Here is an 18,462-nt window from a genome sequence, read left to right as displayed (position 1 = left end):
GTAGCAGATCAACTATTAGTCTTACATCATGTATTAGAAAACAAAATCCTCTTCAAGAAGTTCAGTTGCTCAAACTCCTGGGTCTCACTATCAGCCACGATCTTTCTTAGGCAAGCCACATTTTAAAGTTGGCCCCCAAAGTCTGCCACCAAATGGGCATTCTCTGTTGTGCAAAGGCCTTCCTTGGCACACCTGAACTCTTATCCACCATTTTGTCCCTTGGCCTTGCTGTTGGTATTTGCCCCCTCTTTTTCTGCTATTCCTTTTCTTCTGTTGCATCCTGATCAATTATGTGCTCGAGCTCTTCTACAAGCCTTCAGTTTGTATGCAAAAAATAAAAAAAAACACATGCATTAATCTAATTGCTGAGCATCGAATTTGTTGGGCATAGACATGCCTTTGTAAATGTTTACAATGAGGAAAATAGATAATTATGAGAGAGGAGCAAGAACCAGTGCTTGCAGTTCTTTGTGGAAGATGGCAAAGATGATAAAGCTTCAGATTTCACAGCATCCAGCAGAGACAGGTGTGATGTGAGGGCACACACAGGAGGCCGGAGGAGGAGGCCATACTCTTCTGAGCTGTGGAACAGCTCAAAGGGGAGAGCAAAACTCTAATGACCTATGGATCAGCCCATTAGGAAGAGCAACAAACACTTCAAGTGCCACAGACTTGTCCGTAGGGTTAAGCAGTATTCCATTGATGTAACCTGTCCATCGGTAAAACCATGCTCCAATGAGTGATGGATCAGCCCATTATTAGGAGAACAACACTCATTACCTCTGTCACTGAAGGTGCATGGAGGTTTCCTTTTCATCCCTGTCTGTTTGTTGACTATCTGTGAGCAAGATATCCCAAAAAGTTGTGGACAGGTTCGGTGTGTGACAAGAATGAATTGATTATATTTTGGTGAAGATCCGGATCTGGATCCAACTACTAGAATTTTAAAAAGTGATTCTTCACCATTGAGAGATCGGGCCAAAACCATATAAAGCACGATATCTCAAAAAGTTATGGCTGGATCTGGACAAAACTTGGTGGACAGGTTGGGTGTATGACAAGGATGAATCGATTCGATTTCCGGAAGATCAAAATCCGGATCTGGATACGAAAATTTTTTTCATTTTTAGTTGCTTCTTCGCCGTTGAGCGATAGGGTGTAAAGCGATATACTGTAAAGCAGGATTTTTCAAAAAGTTGTGCACGAGTTATGACCAAATTAGGTGGATTAGTTGGGTCGGTGTCAAGAACAAGTCAATTCAATTTTGGTCCAGGTCAGCATATCTGGCCTATCGGTGGGATACAAAATGTAAACTGTTCACCCTGGTGGAGGTATGCGCTCTACCGAGTGCCGTTCCAGTTAACTAATGTGATCATAATTTTAAAATGCTTGGTTTATTCATAATTTGGCAAAAGTATTGGGAACTTGACTTTCTCAAATGATTATTTTCTCTTTGTCCCAGCGAGGGACAGCAAGGTGACCAAGGATGAGCCTTGATAAATGATAATTAAATAAGGCCGTTAATTATCTTCAAAAGGGGTGTTTAAATTAACCCAAACACCCAATCTTCATTCACCCACTCCCTTCGAGTTCTCTTAGTATCCGTGCAAAGTTTCAGACCATAAGATTTCATGGTTTTGGACTTATGGAGGACACACACAAAATGATTATTTTAGATTGTTTTTGAAATCATCGAGACAATTTGAGGAGAGTGGGTAGGAGGGGTAGTTGTTATTGCGAAGACAAAGGCAATGAAAGAGAAAACGTTGAGAAAATGAAACTGACCTTGAGTAAAAACAGAGTGAAGAAGTAGAAGGAAGGAGTAGGTCCACAGCCTCTTCATTAGTCCCTGTCACACACGATCTGTCTTTGGGTCAGGGCTGGGTGTATTGTCCTTTGCTCTGTCTGTCTCTGTCTGTCTCTGTCTGTCTCTGTCTGTCTCTGTCTGTCTCTGTCTGTCTCTGTCTGTCTCTGTCTGTCTCTGTCTGTCTCTGTCTGTCTCTGTCTGTCTCTCTCTCTCTCTCTCTCTCTCTCTCTCTCTCACTCCCCACCCATGAAGGTTTCCGAAAATAAATAAATAAAAAACAAACTCAATTTCCCGGCAATGAAACGAACCTTTCCACATTCTCTTGTTTGCGAAAGATAAGATGCAAAATGCTTAACCAAAAATAAACATAACTTGTTTGGCGTGTAATTCGTTTCACAATCTATTTATTACAAATGCACAGGTTGTAAGCAGGGATATAATAGAGAAAAAAAATTATATTTTGAAGAAGATGCCAAGAGTTAGCTGAGTTATCTGATATGAGGTATATATATATATATATATATATATATATATATATATATATATATATATATATATATATATATATATATATATATATATATATATATATATATATATATATATATATATATATATATATATATATATATATATATACATACATATATATACGTACATATATACATACATATATATATATACATATATATATATATATATATATATATATGCCTGGTGTTGGCTTAATGGTTAGGGTGGTGGGCTTAGGATCCGAGGATCCTGAGTTCAAATCCCACTCGGCTGTTGAATTAATACCAGGTGGGGTTGACTCTGCCTGTCATCCTTCCGAGGTAGGCAAAATGAGTGCCAGCATGCTGGTATCCTGTGTCGGAGTGGCCACCCGTCCAGAATTGTACCCAATAGCCAAGGAGACTGCTTAGGCAGCACCAACGCTCTGCACAGAGTATGGTCCCAGTGGATGGATGGATGGATATATATATATATATATATATATATATATATATATATATATATATATATATATATATAATACATATTTTGGCAAATGTAAATAAAATTGGGATGTGGTCCATTACTTAAATGACCTCAGACAGACGTTCCCTACGACCTCTGATTTGAAGCGTCACGTTCTGTGGGAAGTGAAGTCTCAGGAAACCCTTTTACAAACAGGTACACAATTAAATAATCCACATACGCCACCAACACTGGAGATTAATTCTGTTATCGTTAATCATACATTTTGCTGCTGTTTCTAAAATTCAGAAAATTCATGTTTTCAACCGATTTTTCCGATGTCTGTGGAAATCAACGTGCCAGAACCGTTCGGTCAAAAATATTATGCATTGTACGTATTAAATCAGGGCCGGATTTAGACATGTGGTGGCCCCTGGGCAGCCTTCAGTAGTGGAGGCGCACCCTACCTGAGAATACTAAAAAGGCAACAAGACATATTTACAGTCATCCATAAAGTATATTTTTCAAGAACAAAGAATCTGAACTTCTATATCAAATAGAGAATGAGATAACATGAATATCTTATATCTGTTCCACTAACTACCAACTACCATTCAGGCACTCACAAATACATTTTTCCTTACAATTTTTTTTTTCATGAAATATGTGGAGGCCCCTGGTTGTGGAGGCCCCTGGTTGTGGAGGCCCCTGGTTGTGGAGGCCCCTGGTTGTGGAGGCCCCTGGTTGTGGAGGCCCCTGGTTGTGGAGGCCCCTGGTTGTGGAGGCCCCTGGTTGTGGAGGCCCCCTGGTTGTGGAGGCCCCTGGTTGTGGAGGCCCCTGGTTGTGGAGGCCCCTGGTTGTGGAGGCCCCTGGTTGTGGAGGCCCCTGGGCAACTGTCCAGCTTGCCCATACCTAAATCCGGCCCTGTATTAAATGCGCTAGATGTCTGGTACGTTTTCACATCGACTCTTCATTCCTACAGATTTACCCGAATTATGGCTATATACGTTTCCGAAATGTACATTTCACGGTCACACAGATGCACTCTGGGAAGTGTTGTCACTTCCCCCAAGGTGTGTGTGTGTGTGTGTGTGTGTGTGTGTGTGTGTGTGTGTGTGTGTGTGTGTGTGTGTGTGTGTGTGTGTGTGTGTGTGTGTGTGTGTGTGTGTGTGTTTGCATGCGTGCGCTCCACGACGAGCAACAAAACAAGTAATAAACCTTGCCAAAAGGTGACCACGTGTGACTTCTTTAAGGTCACACTGAGGTGAACAGAGCTGCTATCCACGAGGAGCGACTCCTTGAGGAATATCTGCCTACGAGAGATTCCGATGAGAATCGTTCTACAGAGTAACCATGAAAAATATGCGTTTGCCTCATAACGTCACCAAATGACGTCATAATGTCTCAAGGTTGACATATCTAGAAAGCACTCATCGAGGTGTTCAATTTGAGGAACTACACGATATGGTTCCTAATACTTGAAAATTTGACCTTGGGGTCAAATATGTTTGACCTCAGGCGCGAACCATGAAGGTCAAGGCCAATCGCCACCAAAAATTAATCAGCTGAGCGCCAGACCATGAACTATATTTCCATGAAGTTTGAAGACGATCCGATCAAAATTACTCAAAAAATAAGGGTTTTGTCGACTCCCCTGATTTGCGACAAAGTGACCTTGACCTTTGACCTTGACCTTCAAAATTTTATGCGCTGAAAGGGACCTCTATAGGCCTCTGATATGCGAAGTTACAAAAATTTCCAATGATAACAGTGCTCTGCAGAATTTTTTATACGTGATTACAGACAAACAAACAAACAAAAAAAAAACATACAAGCTGATTAACATTTCATGCAAAAACTTCGTTTTGGCAAGATAAAAACTTACCAAGTAACATTTCATTTCATAACAAAAAAAACGAAGAAAAAAAAAAATAAAACGAAAAACGAAGTGAAAACAAAACAAAACACTGAAGTCACAGAAATGATTAAAGTCACAAAATTTAAATACAACAATGATCAAAAAGAATTGATCCTTTCGAGATTGGAAGAAGGTGGGTGACCCTATTCCACCTGTGGCAAAATATGTCAATAATCCTTTTCATGTCATTTTTAGCTCACCTGGAACATAATTCTGGAAAGCTTCAGGTGATGGCGCGTCTTCAGACAGTCCGTCCCCCCGTCCTCGAATCCTTGCAACTTCTCTGAAACGAAGTATGCAGTTTTGATGAAACTTTACCCCAATGTGACAGGTCAGGTCAGGTCAGATCAGACCTGTGACTTGTTACAAGTACCATGTAAACCTGTACTAACCTGTTTCATGGTCGGGTTGTCAGCAATTAAACCGTCTCTCCACCAGGTTTCTTGGTGAGAAGGATGTATACACCCAGCAGGATTAAAAACAAAACCTGTCAAAGGGCAGAAAGAGCTCCTTATAAGCCAACAGCCAGCCATATCTAGTGCCCAACTGTGTCTGCGGACGTCCTCCTGTAATTGGGTTACTTTTTAGTAGGAGGTTGGTGGCAGGATTTCACTGCGGCCATTGAAAAACACTTCATCCTGCAAAATCTGAAAAGCACAAAATAAATCTGAAAACCCACTCCGTGGGAGTACCTCATGTGCAGGTGCCCCTCAAAGGGCAGCTCACTGGATGATGGGATTGGGGCAAAGCCTTTGGGACCTCCAATCTTTGATGATAGGACGGAAACCACGGGGTATCCTTCCCGGGTCAGATTGCGGTAGTGTGTGTCGGGATGGTGCTGAGGAGTCGTCCACCAGACGGCGGACTCCTTGGGTTAACCTGACGCAGTCCCTTCAGGTGGGTGCCTGGAATGTCCTATCCCTAAGAGAGGATGATCGCCTGTCTCTGTTATCATCTGAGCTCAAGCGTTTGGACATCAGTATTGCAGCACTCTCTTAAGGTTCGGAGACCGAATTGCTGTGAGATCATGGAGGGTGGTTACACCTACTATTGGTCTGGTCGCTCTGATGGTTACCATGCTAAGGAGTTGCTGTAACTGTGTCCAAGAAGCTGACTCCAATGATAATTGAGGTAACACTTGTCAACAAGCATATTATGAGACGAAGGATTCATCACTCCTTAGGTGTCATTTCCCTGGTCTCTATATGCTCCCACTGAGGCGAGCGAGTGATCTCACCGTGAATGATGCATTCTATGCCACGCTCGAGTCTGTGGTTGATCAGTGCCCCAGGCGAGATATAGTACTCTTATAGACTTGGGGGATTTCAATGCATTGACAGGAACTGATAGAGATGGTTATGAGACAAGTGTTGGTCCCCATGTGTCTGGGACTGTGAACCAGAATAGCACTAAGTTCCTTGACTTTGCAAGAAGTCATGGACATAGGGTGGCTGGTTCATGGTTTCAGTGCTCTCAGGATCATCGCTGGACTTGGTATTCCAACACTGGTGGTGTGGAAAAAGAGATTGACCATGTGCTCCTTGGTGGTCGCTGGAGGATGATCCAGAACTAAAGGGTCCACCGGAGTGCTCAGTTCCTCAATACCAACCACAGGCTTGTTGGCACAACTCTGACGTTGCAGCTTAAATCCAGGAAAATGGTACCATCCCAGCCGTGGCCGCATGTTGGAAAGCTCAATGATGAGAGGGTAGTTGAGGAGATTGTGAACAGGCTGAGTGGAAATTTGGGGAGGCTGTGTGCTTTGGGGGGTCCTGAGTAGTTGTGGAGTGCCTTCAAGACCACCGTCCTTGATGTTGCCAGCGGATGTCTTGGAAATAACCGTCGGGCAAAGAAGAATACTTTCTCTCAAGGGACACTGGATATCATTGACCAGAGAGGCAGGGCCAGGCTGAATGGCAGAGCTGAGCTGTTCATGGAGCTGAAGTGTAAAACTGTACGTGCACTGAGGGTGGACAAGGAGGCCTATGTGCGTTAATCTGTGAGGGGGTAAAGCATCACCTGTGGTCACGTGATTCTCGTCCTGCTTACAAGGGAATTCGCGCATTGTGTTCCTCCAAGCCCGTCCCTTGGTGTGCTGTAGTTGGAGCAGAGGGTGGTGAGCTCTTGACAGAGGAGTCCGAATTGAAGGCCCGCTGGCCCGGTTACTTTGAGCGGTTGTACCAGGCTGATCCACCAGCTGTCGAGTTGGATCTCAAGGGTGTTCCGCTCCCTATTCGTGACACTCCAATCAACTGTGGTCCACTTTCATTTGTGGAAACACAGACTGCGATGAACCGGTTGAAATGGGGTAAAGCTCCAGGGCTCTGTGGCATCCATGCTGAACTTCTCAAGGCTGGTGGAGATGCTGCACTTGTGTCGTTGCATGCAGTTTTGTGCTCTGCCTGGAACACAAGCATCATCCCAACTGACTGGAAGAGGGGCCTTGTCCCTCTCTGAAAATGGAAGGGTGATCACCAAGACTGCAACAACGACCGAGGGGTGACGCTGCTCTCAGTGTCGGGCAAGGTCTTTGCTCTAATTCTTGATTGGGTTCGCCACCATCTGCTTGAGCACCAGTGCTCAGAGCAGTCAGGCTTTACACCACAGGTCAACGATTGACCGTACCCTTGCTTTTCGGGTCCTCATGGAATGCAGACGAGAGTTTTGACAGGGGGTGCTTTTTTTTTGTATACCTTGTCGAGGCTCGCGTGAGAACTAACACACAACGCAAAGCAAGGGAGGCATGAGACAAGAGGGGAGGGAGTGGGAAGAACAAAACAGTGGGGAACAGAGACATTAGGAGATCTGTGGAAGGGAGAGGGATGGGACGGGGAACATGGGGAGTAGAAGATGGACATTACAGGGACTTTCAGGAAGGAAAGCAGGGAATTTGATGGAGGTGGGCTTGTGTGGATTATCGGGGGAAGAAAACATATAGGATTTGGATTGGGGATGATAAGAGGTGGTGGTGAACTGCTGTTTTGATGGCCTGGAGGGAAGAATGGGAATGAATAGAGTGAGGGAGTTTATTCCAAAGGCGGGAAAAAGAGGAATGAAAGAGAGAATGTGAACAGTGATTCGTGATTTTGGTAGTTTTACCAGAAGGGGGATGTTGGCGGACATTGAGCACCCTGTGGAAATGTGGTGGGGACAAATTGCAGAGAGAGCAGGGGGGGCAAGGCTGGAGAGGAGATGGTAGAAGACAGAAAGACCACCGACCAACCTGCGGTGATTGAGTGAGAGGCCCAACGACTCAGCCTCATTGCGGGAGGTGCCAATGATCCGAAATGGCTTGGTTTCTTCAGCGTGAAGCCGAGAAAGGTGGGAGGCAGGAGCACCATCCCAGAGGGGAGAGCAGTACTCCATCAGGCTGTGGACAAAAGCTTTGTAAGTGGTCAGGAGCTCAGGTGGGCCGAGGAAAGACTTTGCACGATGAAGGATTCCCAGTCGGCGACTGGCTTTGGAGGCGAGGTTTGAAATGTGACTTTCCCAGGAAAGGTCATGGCAGATAATGAGACCCAGAAGCTTGAAAGAAATGACTTCTTCCAGAGGATTGTTGAGAAAGTGGATGGGGGGGTGGGGGTTCTTAACGGTGCTTTCGAAGAGACATAGTGAGAGTGTGAGATTTGTCCGGATTGAAAGACATGTTCCACGTGTTGGACCAGTTTGTGATTTTATCCAGATCTGCAGTAGTGAAGAAGCTGCTGCTTGCCGGTCTGAGGGTTGACCGATGGTACGGCAGAGGGTGCAGTCATCAGCAAAGAGATATGTAGGACTTTCGAGAGAGTCAGAGAGATCATTGATGAAAACCAGAAAAGAACAGGGCCCAGAACGTGACCTTGAGGAACTCCAGCCTGGACAGGAAGAGGGGATTAAAGAACTCCATTCAGGGCCACACGTTGACTGCGACAGGAGAGGAATTCTGTGCGCCATGAGTGGAGATGGCCTTGCATACCATAGGAAGAGAGTTTGGTGAGTAGGGCAGGGTGCCAGACCGTGTTAAAAGCACGTGATATGTCCAGGAATACGGCTCGGATTTCCTGTCTGGCATTGAGGACCTCCATCCATTATTGAGAGAGCAGAAGCAGCATATCCAGGGTAGAATGACCTGGTCTGAAACCAAATTGATGATCGGAAATCAAGCCATTGGAGAAGAGGAACGATTTAATGTCTGAAGCAATGATGGATTCCATAACCTTGCTGATAATTGGGAGAAGGCTGATTGGTCTGTCGTTGCAGGGATCTGTTTTTGCACCTTTTTTATGCAGGGCAGTGATGTTTGCTGATTTCCAAGCAGTTGGCAGATGAGCTTGAGCAAATGAGAGGGTGAATAGAACAGAGAGAAGGTGAGCAAGAGCAGAAGAGCAGGCTTTGAGGACACGTGGGCTGATGCCGTCTGGACCGGTTGCAGAATCTGAGTCGAGGTTTGCATCAAACTCTCCACCTTGTCAGGAGAAAAGGACACAGAGTCCACGGACAGTTGGGTGTGACTGGGTAGAGAAAGTGATGGGTTTTGGACAAAAGATTTAGCTGCAAACACCGAGTTTAGGCATTCAGCTTTTTCGCGTGCGGTATCAGCAGTGCGTCCATTTGAGGTGAGGGAGGGGATGGAGGGGGAACATCCACCAGAAACAGATTGGATTAGACGCCACCAGGACTTTGAGGAGGGAGAGAGGTTTGAGAGTTCAGACTTGAGATTAGAAAGATGTTGTTTTCTGGCTCTCCTGAGGGTAGATACACACTTGTTCTGAGCTTTATGGAAGGAACTGAGATTGCCCTCAGTTGGGTTTGCTTTCCATGAGGCAAAGGCAAGTTGTTTCAGGACAACTGCCTCACCACAAGCTTCAGTGAACCAAGGGTGGGAGGAAGGGTAGGACAACTGAAGACGAGAGGGGATAAATCTGTGCATGAGGGAGAGCAAGTTTCTTTGAAAGAATTCCCAGGATGAGTTGATGTTGGAGAAAGTAGCGATAGGAGACCAGTCTCTAAGTTTGAGGGCTGCTTGGAGACCCTGCCAGTCGGCTTGAGTGAAATGCCAGACTCGACAATGGTCATGTGGTTCTCTGATAATAGCCAGAAAGATGTCCACTTTGACAAGGACGTGGTCAGAAGAACCGATTGGAGTGGAGGAAGAGCAGCAGATATTGTCAGGGAAATTTGTCAAAATCAGATCCAGAAAAGATGGAGTACCATTGGTTGAGATCCGGGTCAGAAAGTTGACCGATTGAGTCAGTCCCAATGAGTCTCACAAAGCTTTTGCTGAGGTGCCATGACAGGTGAGAGAGGTACCCACACCTAGCCAACTGGCGTGATGACAATTGAAGTCGCCACATATGAGGAAGAGAGAGTTTGGATGAGAAGATGGAAGTTGGTCCATGTTTTTGGATAGTGAGGTGTAGATGGAGTCATCACTGTTAGGTGGATGGTACAGTACACATATAAACATGAGGTGGGAGTGGAGGGGAAGCCGTAGCCAGAGGTATTCCTGGGGGTGTGGGGAGTGAGGGCAGTGCATGGAGAGGAATAGAGTCTTTGATGAAGAGAGCAACTCCTCCACCAGGACGAGGCTCAGATCTGTCAAACCGGAGGAGGGAGTAACCAGGGAGAGATACTTAGGAGTCAGACACGTCTTGGCAGAGGAAAGTTTATGTAAGGCAGATTATGTCTGGTTTGTCAGTGGCAACTTGTATGGAAAGATCTGAAAGGTTTGAGTGAAGGCCCCGGATATTTGTGGTCCATACTTTCAATGAAGAGGTTGGGGAGGAGGATTTGCGTGCAGGGGGTTGGGGGGGGGAGGGTAGGACAAGGGACGAGGGGAATGTAAAGAGGGTTGTTGAAAGAGTGTGGGGAATTGCAGAATAGCTAGGGGAGGGGGCCGAATGAGGAGGAGAAAAGGCTCTGTGGTGCTGGGGGAGAGGGGGGCCAAGAGAGGGGGGACAAGAGAGGGGGGAGAAGGCAGTTGAGGATTTGAGGAGGTGGAGTGAAGAGATGGAGGTGAGAGGGCCGTGGAAGGAGGCTGCTTTGTGGAATGGAGGGGGAGGCAACTTTGAGAAGGATGAGTGAGGGGGATGAATGGTGGGAGAAAGGAGAGGGGGGAGTTATTGAGAGAGGTGAGAGGGAGGCTTGGAGGGAGAAGAGTGAGATGGTTGCTTTGAGAGTGACTGAGGGGTGAGTTGGCACTGAATTTGGAAAAAAAGAATGGTTGATGGAAAGCGAACATTCATTGCAAACTGGGGTTTTTTAAGTTTTAGGTGAGAGATGGGATTGAACACAATTCTTGATTGATGCAATAAAGGCGAATTCAGAGAATGGAGAGAAGAAATGCTGTAACAGTTGGATTTTTTAGGCAAGGTATGAAGGAGAGGTCGAAATGAGAGCAATCTGTTTAAATTGCAGAGGAGTAGTGCATTATGATACAGTAAAGCATACCACATGTGTGAAAGAGGAAGATGAAGCATTATAAGGGATCGTTTTTGTTATTATTTTTAATGTTTGAGAGAGTTTTTCACAGATTAGGTCATGGAAGTGTTGTAGAAAAAAAATCGAGGAAGAAGAAGAAGAGGAGGAGGAAGAATCAGAGGAGAAGAAAAAGAAGAAGAAGAAGTTCGGAGAAAGGTTGCATTTTTTTTTTATTTGATTTAAATAAGAAATAGAGTGATTATTTGGGAGGGATGGGGGACGTTAACAAAATGGGAAAGATAGAAATTGAAGGTAATTGGGAGAAAAAACAAATAAACACGATCATACACCGAGGGGAACCAGTAGGCCTCAAGCCTCAAGGGTAGGCCTCAAGCACCCAGTAAGACAAGGTCGACGAAATCTCACAAAATAGCACGATTTTTGAAACAAAACCGAACTTGGAACACACAGTAACATGTAGGTGAGAAAATATACAGTTATAATGGGACAGATAATAACCGGAATCTTAACTTTGAGATCGTCAGCAGGGAGCCCCGAAAGAGACCTGTCGACGTTCCAAACCCAGAACCGGAAGTGAGCTTGCAGCCAATATTGATCTCTGCAAAGTGTTTGATTCAGTGAATTGGGATGCTCTCTGGAGGATTATTGGTCTTCATGGGGTGCAACCAAAACTGATCAATCTGATGTCTGAACTACACTCCTGAACTGAGAGTGCTGTGAGATGTGATTCCATCTCTGACTTATTTCCAGTTGTTACTGGAGTCCATCAGCGGTGTGTGCTGGCCCCCACATTTTTAGCACTTGTATGGACTAGATTCTGGGGAGGATGGCGGAGAGATCAAGCTGTGGTGCAAGGAACAAGGAAATCCAACAGGTGGAGGCCATTCATCCCGTCATGCCTGCGCGAACACCATATCAACCCATCTGCACAAGATCCAAGAAAGAATTTCCAAAAAAGATGTCTTTAATTAATGAAATAAAATTGCTTCTTAAATGTAAAACCTTCTTCCCTTCGCCATTCTTCCAGCCATTGGTTGATGTCTATTGATTCCTCATCTGGTAACCTCACTCCACAACCATAACCAACTATTATCTACAAATTACTCACATTCTGCTACTTGCTGCAAATTATTGATGCGTTCATTCAATCTAGTCATAACCTTCCTCAAGCGGATGATTTCCTCACACTTCCTACAACAATAAGAACCCTCTACCTCCCCCATTGTTGATGTGGCTCACATTGAGCTACTATTACATTTTACATACTCTTCCTTTCTCCTTTGCTCTCTATTTATAACCTTGTTCACCCCTATACTCCCAAAGCCCCAACTAACTTCACGCTAAACTTATCACAAGGCCTCACCCTCCTTCTTTCAATAAACTAACTCAACTACCCACTAAAACTGTTATGAACACGAAAAAAGTAAGTGCAGTTCCACAGCCCCTGACAAAAATGTCGATTACAAAATACACAAAATGCTTTAGGACTGGAAACTTAGCTTTAGAGGGACTGGAAGGAGAGCTCACCACCCAGTCATCCTCATACCTGTCCAGTTCTCTGGGCGTGCCTGCCCATCATTTAGGAATGTCAAGTTCTCTGACCTTGATTTTGCAGATGATGCAGTCATCTTTGCGGAGACTCTGGATATCCTTTTGGGGGCCCTCAAGGTGCTGAATGAGGAATCGGAGCCACTAGGATTATGGGTTTCCTGGGTCAAAGGTAAGATCCAGGCTTTCAATGACATCTAGGATGCTGCTATCCTCTCTGTACCTGTTTGTGGTGAGGATGTTGACCTCATGGGGAGATTCACTTCCCTTGGCAATGATATTTATGTCTCTGCTGGCTGTGAGCCAGAGGTCAACGGACGTCTGGGTCTGGCCTGGGGAATCATGGATTCACTGGATCATGGGGTGTGGCACTGCCGGTGCCTGTGTGGAACGACGAAAGTCTGAGTCTTCATGTCCTTGGTGCTTCCGGTCTTCCTCTACGGATGAGAGACTTCGACTCTGACCAGGGATCTGAGACTGAGGCTTAACTCCTTTGGTACAAGGTCTCTTTGGGGAATCCTTGGCCATTGCTGGTCAGACTTCGTGTCCAGGGAGCCGTTGCTGACAGAGACTCAAATGAGATTTGTTACCTGCATCGTCTGTGAGTGTCAGCTGCGGCTGTATGGACATGTGGCTCGTTTTCCTGACGCTGATCCTGCTCACCAGATTCTCTCAGCGAAGGAGCCTCGTGAATGGAGGAGGCCAATGCACCGACCACATGCCTCGTGGTGGCAGCAGGTTGATCGGCATCTCAAGGAGATGGGAATGGGCCAGGCATCTGCCTGGGGGATGGCCAGACGGAGGCCCCTGGAGTACCGATGGAAAGTGGAAGCAGTGACGTGCTGCCTTGGTGCATGGTCCCATTCCTGACCTGATCTGACCTACATCACCATGTAAGTACCAACGTTTGGTCATGGCATTAAAAAAAAATCGGCCCCTAAGTGGATTTCTGGAGGTTTCCCCCCAAAATAGGTATTTGCTTTCTTCTCAGAAACTGTACATGAAATTCTGGTGAAACTTGACCACAACCTTCATCACCCTTGATGTACGAAAGATTGTTCTTAATGTCAGAAAAATCAGGGTCAAAGGAGGTGGAAGGGGGTTTTTTTTAATCTCCAAGCATATGTATTTGCCTTTTTTCTCTGAAACTACACACACAATTTCGATGAAACTTGACTTCAGCCTTCATTATCTATGATGTTCCAACGATTGTTCATGGCATTAAAAAGCAATAATCAGGGTCTAAGGGTGTCCCCGGGGGGGGGGGGTGCCCCCCAATAAAGGTGTACACACAATTCCGATGAAGCTTGACCACAACCTTCATCACCCGAGATGTGCCAAAGTTTGTTCACGGCATTAAAAAATTGGCGTCAAAGGGGGCTCTACGTGGGGGGGGGGGCAGGGGGTTGCCTCCCAAAATATGTTTTTGCTTTCTTCTCTGAAACCACGCACACCAATTTCAATGAAACTTGACCTCAACCTTTATCACCCGAGATGTACCAAAGTTTGTTCACAACATACAAAAAAAAAAAATCGAGAGGTGTTTACTTTCTTCTCCATTACATATTTTGTGGGTCATCTGTGCCTACCAGTGGTTCCCTGGTTTTATTATCCAGCCACGACCAAGCGAGCGCCCAGGGGTATTGCCCCTATTTTTAATCATTCTGTTTGCAGAAGCTCATTCGATGGTGATGACAGCAATATTGTCGAGGCATTCCTGTCCCATTGTGGTGCGGAGATGTATACTGTATGTTTTCACATGTCTTCATGCACTGAAGGATCTCTGTTGTGCATGTTGTGGCTGGAATTGTAGCTGGAATCATTGCAGCTCTGTATAGCTTTGGTAAAACATCATGGAGCTCGTTTTGGTACATAACCTTCACCACCATTGCTGCATTTCTTCTATCAGAATCCAATTGGTGTTCTTGGAGGAAACTACCATTGAATATTATTTTCTCATTTCGAGAACTTCTCTGTCCATTTTGTAAATGAGGAGATAATCTTGAACCTGTTCATTGATGGGGACATGTCGAAAATGATATCGGCAAAGGCACAGAGGATGTCTTGGTCATTTCTATGAAACCGAAATTCCACCTCCTCAACGACTTTGTCAAGAGTCTGAAACTAAATCATGATGCAGTAATTATCTCCAGCAGTTTTGAACTGCAGGAGCATCTGCAGATTCGCCACTGAGTGGTTACAAGTGCCATAAAGGCGTGCCCCTTTGTGCTCTCGCAGCCCAGAATTTAAATTTTGTTCCCTCTATTCCCTTTTTAACAGTGTCTGACAATATCTGGGGAGTGGACCATATGTGTTGGAAGCTGTCATAATTTCTCATGAAATCCTTTGAAGTTCTCTTTTAATGCATGCAAAGTTTTGGACCGCTAGGTTTCATGGTTTTGGAGTTATGGAGGAGACATGTGCAGACACTGCCATTTATTATTATTTTAGATGGATAGATATAGATGCAGAAAAACAATACCTTATGTTTTGAATAACCCTTTTATTCATGAAAATAAATAGCACAAAAACAATGCACAAACATTTCAACTTAGGGTACATTTTGGCAAAATGTGGTGACAATTGTTAAAGTTGAAGTCCCTAACCATATTTTTCCCATTACCCCTTAAGTTTGCACATCGTGGATTTGTGGTTTCCAGTGATTTTCAAGAATGTAAGCCCCGCAAACATATGCCTGATGTTGGCTTCATAGCTAGCGTGGTGGGCTTGGGATGCTCGGGGTCCTGAGTTCACATCCTGCTTGTCTGTTGAATTAATACCAGGTGGGGCTTATTCAGCCTGTCATCCTTCTGAGGTCGGCAAAATGAGTATCAGCTTGCTGGTAGACTGCGTCGGAGTGGCGAACCATCCAGGATTGTGCCCAACATCCCAGGAGACTGTTTAGGCAGCACCAACGCTCTGCACAGAGTATGGTCCCAAATGGATGGATGGAAGCCCCGCAAACAGAAAGGCCCTCCTGTACTTGGACAAAGTATTACACCATCTCGACCAATTCAATTTTCTGCTTGCGCTCTCAGTATTGGGGAATATCGAGATTCTGACAAAATTCTGGATCATAGGAAATATAGATCATGCTCAGAAACACAAAAGAAGAGTTCAAAAGACCATTCCCATGCCCTTTTTCTCAAAACTACATGGGGGTAAGGTGTTCTATGAACTCTGTCATTAATAATGCAAATGACTAATATATTTCACAAAGAGCCTCTTTTTCACCTGTAATTTTAATAATGGTGGAGGATAAATAGATCTAGGTCCCACTTCAAGTTCATAGTCACTGTTTATGCAGTGGCCTTCACTTGCTTAGTGGGTTTATATTTGGCTAGAAAACTTCTGCTTCACTCGATTGTCTTTCCTGCTTCATTTTACCAACACAGCTTTCGCAAAAGGCACCAGCAACATCACACATGCTTTGAACAGAGGGTAAGCTCGTAGCCAGGTTGTGCTGTAATCTGATTAGCTACATTAATCGATTTGTGTGGTATTGGGAGCATTCACCGTGTGATAGTGCTGACAGAACTTCAACCCAAGTTAATCCAGCTGGCCCATGATATGCATCAAGGTATTGTAAGGACTAAACAAAGGCTGCGTGACCTCTACTGGTGGCCAGGGATGGACTCCCACATGGAAGTTGCCATCGTGATGCATTACTTGCCAAATACATGATAAAACAGCTCTCACTCGGGTTCCATCTTTGCAACCAGTTCCACTCCCTAATGCTGCTTGGGAAAAGCTTGCCATCGATTATAGTGGGACCACTTGATAACGGCCAAATGGACTGTTGCTATGCCATTACCTTAATTAATTACTTCAGCAAATAGCCAGAAGTAGCCTTTACGTCCCAAGTAACATCTGCTAGTTATCAAGTTCCTAAATACAGTATTCAGTCAAAAAGGAAATCCGTGCGAACTTATCTCTGACAATGGATCTCAGTTTGTTTCAACTGAGTTTGAAACATTCCTGCAGGAAAGAAACATCAAACACTGCCGTAGTTCTATATATTACCCACAAGCCAACGGGGAGATAGAACAATTTAACAGAGTGTTTAAGGACTGTTTACATTGTACAAATCTCCAAGGGAAGCCCTGGAAATCATTCGTACCCGACTTCTTGCAAACATATCGAGCTACAAGACATGCAACAACTCATCAGACCCCTGCTGAACTTCTACATGGATGTACATTGCACACCAAGTTGCACATTGGAGACTGTCAAATCAGTGCACCTGCTGCAAGACTCGAGGATGTGAGACGCTGTGTTCAACAGAAACAAGAGAAGTCTAAACGATGCACAGACAAGCGTCGGGGAGCGAAAACTTCCACCTTCCAATGTGGTTCTTTCGTGTGAGTTCGGAAACCTGGACTTCACCAGAAAGGACAAAACAAGTTTACCCAACCCCTCAAGATCAGTGAACAGAGATGTCCTGCGACCTACAGACACTCTGATGGGAAAGTGTGGAATGCAATTCATCTAGCACCGGCAATTGAGACCTCAAATGGACTTTCTGCTGGAAGTACGACAGGTTCTGTGGAGTATAAGGCACATATCCCTGTCCAACAAATGCCTCCACAAGTTTTTACCCCAGGTGTTCGTCATGCAAAGAGATATCATCGAGCCCCTGAATGGACCAATGACTTTGTCATGTGACTGATTTACTATTTGGGGCGGGGGGGGGGGGGGTCATCACCAGTTGTTATTTTCACGAAAAAGGGAATATGTGGCGTTGGGATTTACATGAATGTTGATGAATGCATGGCAATTACATGCTTACTATGTTCTTTGTTTTTTATCTTACCAAAACGAAGTTTTTGCAATAAATGTTAGTCAGCTTGTATGTTTTTTTTTGTTTTTTTGTTTGTCTGTAATCACGTATCGATCACTCTGCAGAGCACAGTTATAATTGGAAATTTTTGTAACTTCGCATATCAGAGGCCTATAGAGGTCCCTTTCAGTGCATAAAATTTTGAAGGTCAAGGTCAAAGGTCAAGGTCACTTTGTCGCAAATCAGGGGAGTCGACGAAACCCTTATTTTTTGAGTAATTTTGATCGGATCGTCTTCAAACTTCATGGGAATATAGTTCATGGTCTGGCGCTCAGCTGATTATTTTTTGGTGGCGATCGGCCTTGACCTTCATGGTTAGCACTGGAGGGCGAAAGTTTTTGACCCCAAGGTCAAATTTTGAAATCTTAAGTACCATATCGAGTAATACCTGAAATTGAACACTTCGATGAGTGCTTTCTAGATATGTCAAGCTTGAGACATTATGACGTCATTTGGTGACGTTATGAGGCAAACGCATATTTTTCATGGTTACTCTGTAGAATGATTCTCATCGGAATCTCTCGTAGGCAGATATTCCTCAAGGAGTCGCTCCTGGTGGATAACAGCTCTGTTCACCTCAGTGTGACCTTAAAGAAGTCTCACGTGGTCACATTTTGGCAAGATACTGGTCTCCCTGGGGGTGACATTGGTTTTTTATTATTATTAGTTATTTTCACGAAAAAAGGAATATGTGGTATTTGGAGTTGCATGAGTATTAATGTGTGCATGATAAGCCAGAACTGATGAAGCGGAACCGAGTGTGACGTTAGCGGGTTGTCAAGTGACGGGAGGAGGGGAGAGCCACCATTAAGCGCTTGAGCCAAAGGACTTACGTGTTGGCTGATTTTACGACACAGCAATTTGTAAATACCTAATGTGTCGGCATACAAGTGGCATGGCACGTGATCCCAAACCAAAGGAGGAAAATCCCTCCTTTTAACGGACAGCATTACAATCAATGACAAGGTTGAA

The 18,462-nt window shown here is 44.7% G+C and overlaps 1 protein-coding gene across 5 annotated transcripts in view; it reads right to left on the bottom strand.

Moving 5' to 3' along the window:
- Positions 1-2,036, bottom strand: part of LOC147030884 (uncharacterized) — a 227,547-nt gene extending 225,511 nt beyond the window's left edge. For 3 of the 5 annotated variants that reach the window (XM_085875423.1, XM_085875425.1, XM_085875430.1), the window contains exon 1: positions 1,786-2,033. In XM_085875423.1, the coding sequence (XP_085731549.1) occupies positions 1,786-1,843 (58 nt within the window). In that variant the 5' untranslated portion in view covers positions 1,844-2,033. Of the gene's footprint in view, positions 1-1,785 lie in introns of all 5 variants that reach the window. The other 2 variants (XM_085875426.1, XM_085875424.1) reach the window with 2 other exon arrangements.
- Positions 2,037-18,462: the final 16,426 nt, after the last annotated feature.

The sequence above is a fragment of the Eptatretus burgeri genome, chromosome 3, assembly GCF_056783735.1.
Source record: "Eptatretus burgeri isolate ZD-2024b chromosome 3, Ebu_testis_v1, whole genome shotgun sequence".
NCBI lineage: Eukaryota > Metazoa > Chordata > Myxini > Myxiniformes > Myxinidae > Eptatretus > Eptatretus burgeri.
Note: the sequence above shows the minus strand (reverse complement) of the source record. Positions and strands in the feature narration are given on the sequence as shown.